Source organism: Malania oleifera, chromosome 13 (genome assembly GCF_029873635.1).
Source record: "Malania oleifera isolate guangnan ecotype guangnan chromosome 13, ASM2987363v1, whole genome shotgun sequence".
Taxonomy (NCBI): domain Eukaryota; kingdom Viridiplantae; phylum Streptophyta; class Magnoliopsida; order Santalales; family Ximeniaceae; genus Malania; species Malania oleifera.
The window spans coordinates 1,889,274-1,899,069 of NC_080429.1; the positions used below are offsets into that span (position 1 = coordinate 1,889,274).

The window sequence follows — 9,796 nt, forward strand, 5'->3', positions numbered from 1 at the left end:
TTGTCTATTGTAATGGCTTTTGATTTCCCCATTCCATTGTTCATCTATTCAAGAATTGCCCCTAGTCCAAATTTTTTTATTTTCATTTCTCCTACAACTTGTAGGATTATGCACACTACAAAGAGGAACAAACGAAACAGAAAAGAGAGAATAGTACAGCAATTTTATATGGTTTGGCCGTGTGTTGGAATCCTCGTGAAAATCTCCAATATACACTCCGTGAATGTCTTAGGATTTCAACATTCGACCGCAAATATAAATAGCTGCCATGTAAGAACGTCTTAGTATTCCTCGTATTGTTACATAGCCACCGGAGGTCCTTCGGGTCTCTCCCTCCATCTTTCGACACGAGACCATCTCTCTTACAAACTTCAAGAGTTATGGGTCAACGATTAACATGTTAAGTAGGTATTCTTAATACTGGTAAGAACTTCTGTTCTGATCCAGCATCCAAAAGTATGCTTGCTTTGTGATCGCTGTCTTGATCTGATTCCCAAATTGTCTAGTGTTGGCGTTGCTGGTGCGGTACAAAGCTCAAGGGCTGTTCATGGGAATGCTTAGTGCGAAACAAGTAAAGCTGTTAGGTTTAAAAGTCAATAGTTACTTCCCAGGAAGCTTTTAGTAGAAAATTTTGCATAATGATTATGCATCATGTGGGTTTAAGTGGTGTTTATGGGGACCAGTTAGCCTTTATTTGGATGTAATGATGCCCATTTAGAAGAAAGATTTTAACTTGGCTGTATGAATAACCAAATAATAAAGGTATAACTTCGCTGATTACACGTGTTAGAACAAAAATTTTCAATTTTTCGTTCACTTGGAGAAGATTTTCAGAATCAAAGTCAATTAAATCCAAACTATCTCATGACAGATTTTATTTTATTTTATTTTATGTTTTGTTGAGTGGACTCAACACACAACACACCATTATCCGAATGTCACGTAATTTTTTAAGGGTCCAAGATGCCAATTATAAACCCACTTACGCACACTCCAACTCAATATGAGAGGAGTTATTTATTCATCTATTTTAAATGCTAGAAAGGCTTAAACACACGCAATCACTTGAAAGTGTAGGTAACTTCTAGAGACTCATGATGCTCTTTATAAATTGAGCTTACGAATGTGACTTAATATTAGAATAATGGCGTGTAAGATAAAATATCAACATTTTTCAAAAAACTTAAAATATTATGTTGTGGGTCAATAGTATATATTAAGCTTTTTACATTTTCTTGCATTGCAATCTCACAACATGTGGAGAGATAAATATATAATAAATAACATCTATGATAGGGAAAACAATATTTTTTTTGAAAATACTACAACTACAACAACAATAAAACTAAGCCTTAGTTCCATTAAGTGGGGTCGGTTATATGAATCATTTTTTTCCCAATTTATGTAATTATGGATAATTTCTTTTGATAGATTTAAGGATATTAAATCCTTACTCACTATCTCCTCTCAAGTTATTTTTAGTTTACTCTTATTCCTTCTACTGCCTCTCACAATAACTAAATCACCATTCTTCACAGGTGCACTATGTGGCCTATGTTGCAAGTATCTATACCATCTGAGTCGTTCCTCCCTTATCTTATCTTCTATAGGAGTTACAACTAACTTACCACGAATATGTTCATTCCTTAATTTATCTTGCAATGTTATACCACTCATCCATCGAAACATTCTCATCTCGACAACTTTTATTTTTTGGATATTATGTTTTTTCGTCGCTTAGTAATCTGACAAATTTTACGCTGACTGTCAACTACCTAACGCAAACCTCCTCCTTCATCCAAGTTTGGGACCGACTGTGTGTGTGAAAAAAATTAGGATATTAGGTGCATCACAGGTGGAGTTAATTTTTTTAAAATGCCATAGAATAAATGTGGGTAATAAGACTAGAATTTTGGATCTCTTAGTAACCAATTCTAATACCTTGTTAGATTCTCCCTTTATCTAAAAGTTTAAACTAATAGGTTGTGAGCCAATAATGTATATCAAGTTTTAACAATTCTATTTTAAAATTTTTAACATTTAGAAGCCCTCAAACTAAATCAAATTGAGTCTAGTGGACTTGTTTCTATTTAATCGACTTCTATTGCGAAAGGCATCAGAATTGAAATAAATATACTTTGCAAGCATGTTAAATAATTCACATGAACCAATCATATAAATCAACATTCGCAATCACTACATATTCAATTCGATCAACTTTTATGATATTTCATAACCCGAAAACAAAACGGAACCAAACGTTTCAAGTTTCATAATTCATAACTCTATTTCCTTGTAACCCTATTGCCTTCTTCTTCCCTTTGAGCTCTTAAGTTGAAGAACCCTCAACCCTAAGTTTTGGGTGAGAGTGGAAAGAGCTGAAAGCATAGAAGGAGAATTTGCAGGCAACTACATGATTGTGGGCGGTGGGCAGATTTGCATCTTTCTAGAGAAAGTGAAAGTCTCTACCCTTCACTTTTTATTATTTTCTTTTAAAACTCTTTTTAGCCGGCAGTTTGGGGGTATGTTTCTTCTTTCAATGCTCAAAAGTTGCATAATTTCCCCCTTTTTTTAGTAAAAGAAATATCAATTTTGCATTTGACAACCAAAAAACAGGGAGAAAAGGACATAAATTTTGCTTTATTTGGAAATACATTTTATAGAAATGCAGTAAAGTCAGAATTTAGTAGCTTTAACAGCAAAATATTTCATAAATTTTGGTGCAATGATTTATCTGTGGCCGAAATTTTAAGAACGTTCAGAATATTAAGGAGTGTAGTTTTCCAGTCAACAGTTACTATACACCTATCGACGGTTACTTCGACGGTTTCAGACAAAAATATTTTCATAAGAAAATCGTCTATGGTTTCACCAAATCATCGATGAAACATAAATATTTGTTTGCATTTTATAATCTAGGATCTTCTTGATTTGGTATTTAAATACTTTTGAATTTGTAATAGCTATACCTTGGACAAATCCTCTATATAAGACATCTTCATATCAATGAAAGTATTCTACAATTTCTATACACAATATTTATTATCATGACACGCTATTATTAGTTAGAGATTGTGACTTTTATTTTTTGACAAAAGACATTGACATATTTTAAAAATTTCATGAATCTTGAATCTTACTTGAGATTTTAAAAATCACATCAACCTCTTTTTAGGCTTTTATTTTTTGTCAAATATATATATATGTCGATTTTGGGTTGCTTGAGGTTTTAAAAACCATTTGTATATTTCATGGGAAATGAAAAGATCATAGTTAATGTGAATTATAAATTTTCTAGAATGTGAATTATAAATTTGATGCTCATATTTGCTTTGTTTTAAAAAGTCAACGTGATCAACATATTAAATATCCTGAGAATCTTAACAAAATAACCCTAGTTTTTTTTTTTTGATTGCCATCATTGTTTTCAAAATTGGGCCAATAAGTGTAGCGATTAGTTTGGCAGCTCGATTCAATTATGAGCGTCACTAATTTTAAATCTATATTTTATGTTATTTATGTTGAATATTTTTGTGAAATTGAGAAAAATAAGTTTTTTATATTAGTTTTGACAATAAAATGCATATATAATAGATATTATATATATACACATATATATTGAATGAAATAATAATTTTTTTATCACAAAATAGTTTTTAAACAAAAATTATATGTGAAATCTGTCAAACTAACCTAACTTTTAATCATTTCAATCGGATTTGATCGGCTTTTTGATCAAATTTAATTTTGTAGGTTAAACTAAACAAGATAATCAGACCAAATCTTGATTCAACTGATCAATCTGATCTGATTTTTAAAATACCAACTCTATATAATTCTAAAACATGTGATTTTCCCAATTGAACTAAGAGGAATTTGTTATTAAAGAAAAAAAAAAATATTGACGGGCAAAAATTGTGATCAACCCTAGCTATACGTCATGGGTCCGTGATGATATAGGCCGATGGCTTTAAGCATTTTCCATTGTGATTAGGCAGCCATTGCAATTATCAGCCTTGACCCAAAAAATTAGGGAGGTGAACGGAGCAGATATGGAGTATAAATGGCAAAACCTGAATCCACCTATCCAAGAATTACTCATCACGCCTACTGTCCTAAACCCGTCTCGAATCACAAAATTCATCGTGATTCCTATCTCAAATCTATTTATCCCGTACTTCAGAGCATAAATTTCAGACCTTATATTTGGATTTAGATGAATTTAATCAAAATTTAATACAATTTTATAAAACATTTTCTCTAAATCTAATACAACTTTAAATCCACGACCTTTTTCGAAATAGAAACGGTCATATTCAACAAGAAACACTTACAAAATCATACACCAATCAGCTTAGCACTTGATCATACCTGACTCAAAACCAAATTGTGATTTATGGTAAGATGGACCAATTATGATGGAAAGAGACACACCTCATGTCCTCTTTCAATGATTGGGAAAAAAATGACTTTATCCCAAGTGAGTTTAGGCCACAATCTGCACCATTTGTGACTATTGCACTTTTGTTCTTTTGTTGTTTCACATTTTGGTTCAGAATTGAAACCTGAGGAGATGAAAGAAAAGGGAAACAAAAAATCATCCCACATGCTTGCTAATTATTTCAGACCATGAGTTCAAGTGATCATAACCAGCCACTTGCTCTGTGTGGACACCATGTTGGATCCTTTATCTTCTCAAGGATTTTGTAAAAGTGGCTAAAGCTAGGAACCCTAAGTATCCACCGGAACCCACTTGAGGTCTCGAGCGCTCGTACGTGTATAAAAGATATTATGAAAAATTATTAAATTGGACTATCTAATCACATTATATTTTAGACAATTCAATCATACGTAAGGAATTATTAAATTAAATGGCGTAGTCCTATTATATTTTAAACAATTAATCAAATAATTAGATTTTAGGTTATTATGATGCAATTTGACTGAGATTTAAATGGATGTTTAAAATGTGTGAGATTAGGTATTTTAATTTGACAATTTTTTAGATATCATAGAAGGTGCAAATCATTTTTAGCTAATGGTTATCTATTTCGAATAAAGTGTCCTATAATGAATGGAAATTAAGAGGTTAAGCTGCCCAACCACGTCAAATTTTCGACCACTAATAAAATCTTTAGGTTATCTGTAATTTCAATTGTATGAGTCATACCATGATTGGATATCATAACCTAATGAGTTCTCATAAATGTCGACATACCTAGTCACCCTAATCAAAAAATAAATAAAAGAAGAAGAAACAACAAATATCTACGCTGTTTTAAACTTCGCAAGATAGACAACTAGAAAATATTTTTCGCAAGTTTGTTGTCTATAAATGGTCAAGTGCGGTTCATGAGATAGAGCCCAGCTATACCCAACTTCCTATATTGCTAGGATACTCTTATTATACAACTCGGAAAACACCTTCATACGCGTTGCCAAGATATTTTCACAACATAAAGGTTGAAATTATCACTTCTTATATTTATTATTGGTTAGGGTTTCAAATATGTTCCACTTAAAAGATTGACAAAATCGAAGAAAAGTCCCTTCATCCTCTCGATTAGTTGAACCCAAATGCCAAATTGGACCTTTAGTCGTGCCAAAAATAAAAATAATTATAAGAATAATTAAAAACAAAAAGAATGAAGTTTCTATATTTGAAAATTGAAATATATTGAATTTATTTTTCTTAGTGGGGGAGGTAAAATTTTGTGGCTAGTGGGCTTGACCAGAAAATCACGTGGCAAATAGAACCAGGAGGAATTCCATTATGGTCAAAAGCATGGTGGCTGTACGGTTGGAAGCTTGAAATTGGGAGAGTTATTACTTATTCAAACTTAGTGACAAAATCCTCCTCCATTAAATATTTGTATCCTTTTAAAGCTTTGACCGTAATTGCTAATTATCATTTCTTGTCTCTTTTTTCTTACCTGCCATTGATAATGCTTGTCCATAAATGATACGTGGATGATGCACAATTGTTTGAGTGCTTGTTGAATTAAGTTAATTTTTTTTTTTTAAAAGGGTTATGGAGAAAAAAATATTTGAGAATGTTGTAAAAGAAAATCAAATAGAGACGAGAGAAAAATTTTACGTGGTTTGATTATGCCTACTTTACGAGCGGATAAGACAAAAACTTCATTATCTTGGCAGGAATTATAAAATAATTTGAAACTAACTTTGTACAAAATATCTCTCTTCCTTTCTATCTCTCCTCTTCTTGAGGAGAAATTATATAGAGGAACTCCCTCTCCCTGTGACTATATGTTTGTTTCCTTAATTATACACTTACTAAAAATAGGTCCCTCTTTAATATTAATGGATGTGAGACCAATTTACCACATGTACATTAAGGAAACAGACACACAATCATGTGGAGGGAGGAGATCTCTAGTATAATTTCTTCTTCTTTCATCATTTCTATTCATTTGCACACTTCAAGTTTTTTTTATGTGTATGTTAAAATGAGAGGGAGAGAAGCAATAATAATTTATGGTGGTAAAAATGAAGGGACACATATTTTATGATTATGAAGATGAAAGGGTGACAGCCATTAATTTTTATATTTTTCATAACAGAGAAAAAAATATTTGAAAAAGTTGTCTTTTTTTCTTGGTTGATTATCAAAAATGAGGAAAAAATAAATTTAGAGCGACAATTTAATTTTATAGGCGATTGTAAATTATTAATTATCAAAATTTTATTTTTAATGGCATTTGATATATAAGGAAATTTTCAATGAGACATAATAGAAAATATCAAATAAGTGCTTTCTTTTATTACTGTATTATTATTATTATTAACATTCAAAACTAAATTTTGATAAAAAGTATACAAACTTGAGGTCAGTTTGTGTCATTTTTGTTTTTTATTTTTCATTTTCATGTATACACAATGATTCAATTAAGAATCTGATTACGCATTTGTTCGTGTTATTAATTTTCTACTTTTGTTATCTGTTTTTAGTTGTTTTGAAAAGAACTAAAAATAATATTTTATATTTTTTTAAAACTATTTCTCTGTGCACTAAATTATTAATATGTATACTTTTTTAATTAAATTACAACAAAATGATTACACAATTAAAATATAGTTAAAAAAACAAATATCTGTAAAATTTCCAAATATAAAATAATAAAAGCCATGTAAAATAAAATCGTCGAACATAAATTCTAAAATATAAAAATTAAAATAAAACAATTACATTAGTTTATATTTTCATTATAACATTTTTAATTTGTACCATTTGTGCTTATATTATTTTTATAATATTGTTAATTCTTATTTAATTATTCTAACTCTTGACCAGGGCCCTTTCTCATATAGCGTCTTGCTACCGCGACTCACCTACGTGAAATTAATTAATAAGTTTCGTTGAACCATATCGGTTAAGCCAATCTACATATAAACTAATCGGAGGCTGAGCTCAGCTCACCAACTAATTCCATTTTTTAAAATATTACTATATAAGTAAAAATTATATATATATATATATATATATATATTGATATTAACATTTCTTATTTACGCGTCAGATAGAAATATACCGAGTGAGAGCCGTGTGCTCACAGCGCACGCACAGTGTGCCAAATCCCATCGCGCAGAATCAATGTTCTTCCCTGCTCTCGCCTCCTTCACTGTCAAACCCATTGAATATGCTGCACCCCTTTTGTTGAATTTTTGAATTCAACTTCAAGCAGCCTTTTCGATCTGCCATCTTCCCATCCTTCAATCTTTTTGAATCATTCAACACAAATTAATCTTCGCGTCCAACCATCATTCCCGAATTCAAACATCGACCCTTCCTTTCAAGCCCTCATTAATAAACTTCATAAATCCCCTGTTCCCCAATTTTTCATGCATTAAATCCTTTGGCTTCTTCAATCAATCTGCATAAATGACGGCGGGGCGGCGAACTTAGTACCGGGTAATCTACTAGTCTTTGGTTGTAGTCGTAACTAACGCGCGCCATGATTTCCGATAACCCAATTCTCGTCACCGCCGCCGTCGCCGGCTGCGCCTTCTTCTTTATCCGGTTCTTCTCCGCCGCGTCGCTGCTTTACACCCTCAGAAAATGGTGGATTTCGGTCGAGGACAGATTCCACGCGCAGCAGTGCTTCAAAGTTCCACAGTACAACGACGTCATTCAGGAGAACCAGTTGTATCGAAGAGTGTCCAATTATCTCAGCTCCTTGACCTCCCTCGAGGACTCCGATTTCACGAACCTTTTCGCGACATCGAACGACGTCGTCCTTTCCCTCGACGCCAACCAGACCGTCCGCGACACCTTCCTCGGCGCCAGAATGGCCTGGACCGCCGCCGCCGATTCCAAAAACGGCGATAAGTCGTTTGTTTTGAGGATCAGGAGAAGCGATAAGCGCAGGGTCCTCCGGCCCTACCTACAGCACATCCACGCCGTCTCCGAGGAGATCGAACAGAGGAGAAAAGAGGTCAAGCTGTTCCTGAATTTTGATCAAAATCGCGATGGTAAGAGCATCGGACGGTGGAGATCGGTCCCGTTCTCCCATCCTGCGACGCTCGATACCGTCGTTTTGAATCAGGATCTCAAGAACAAGTTGAGGAACGATCTCGAACTCTTCCTAAAGTCGAAACAGTACTACCACCGATTAGGCCGCGTTTGGAAGCGGAGTTACCTCCTGTACGGCCCTTCCGGCACAGGAAAATCCAGTTTCGTCGCCGCAATGGCTCGATTCCTCTGCTACGACGTCTACGATGTCGACCTCTCGCGAGTTTCCGACGACCTGGATCTGAAATTGCTCCTCCTCCAGACGACCTCCAAGTCGCTGATCGTGGTCGAAGATCTCGATCGGTTCTTGGCGGAGCGATCGAAATCGACGGCGGTGAGCACTTCGGGGGTTTTGAACTTCATGGACGGGCTCTTCTCCTGCTGCGGCGAGGAGCGCGTGATGGTCTTCACGATGAACGGCAAAGATCAGATCGACATCGATCCGACGGTCCTCAGGCCGGGGAGGATCGATGTTCGCATCCATTTCCCGCTCTGCGATTTCCCGGCGTTTAGGGCTCTAGCGAACACTCACTTGGGCGTGAAGGAACACAAGCTGTTCCCACAAGTGGAGGAGATTTTCCAGAGCGGAGCGAGTCTGAGTCCGGCGGAGATCGGCGAGATCATGATATCGAACCGGAACTCGCCGAACCGGGCTCTGAAATCGGTAATCAACGCGCTGCAGACGAACGGCGACGGGAGGGAAAGCGGGACGGTGGGTCAACGATTGACTCAAGTGAGCCAGGCCGGGTCGGGTCAGTCGGGGGACGAGCCGGGGGAACCCGGAACCGTAGTTTGCCGGGAGAGTATTCATATGGTTAGAGAGTTCCGGAAGTTGTATGGGTTGTTTAGGATGAGGAGCGGCCGGAAAGACGAGCCCTTTGAGTTGGGCTCCGCCGAGAAGGAGGCTTCCCGGCACGGGTCATGAGGCACGTGTGTATCACGTGACCATTCTTTGCCTCGTGGCCACGCAAACTCCAGATGGTCAGTTGCTCGCCAAACTCATCGACCATGGTACTGATGTGTTTGGTACATATGTTAAAACGATTCGGCAAATACAAAATTTGTTCGATCATCGTGCGAATGATATTCACGATTATGATTTCGATTACTATATGTATTTTTCAAAACTATTGAATTGTGCAAGGTGCATAGGAAGATATTCAATTTGGATGATATTGAGAAATTGGAGGTTTTGAATTTAAAGTTGTGTAAATTTTTAGATAAAATTTCATATGATTTATATTGAAATTTATTTAAATTTATAAA

General features: G+C 35.1%; 1 protein-coding gene across 1 annotated transcript; it reads left to right on the forward strand.

Moving 5' to 3' along the window:
- The first annotated feature begins 7,361 nt into the window (after positions 1-7,361).
- Positions 7,362-9,796, forward strand: LOC131145631 (AAA-ATPase At2g46620-like). Its single transcript, XM_058094817.1, has one exon. The coding sequence runs from the start codon at positions 7,974-7,976 to the stop codon at positions 9,453-9,455; it is 1,482 nt and encodes a 493-aa protein (XP_057950800.1). The 5' UTR covers positions 7,362-7,973; the 3' UTR covers positions 9,456-9,796.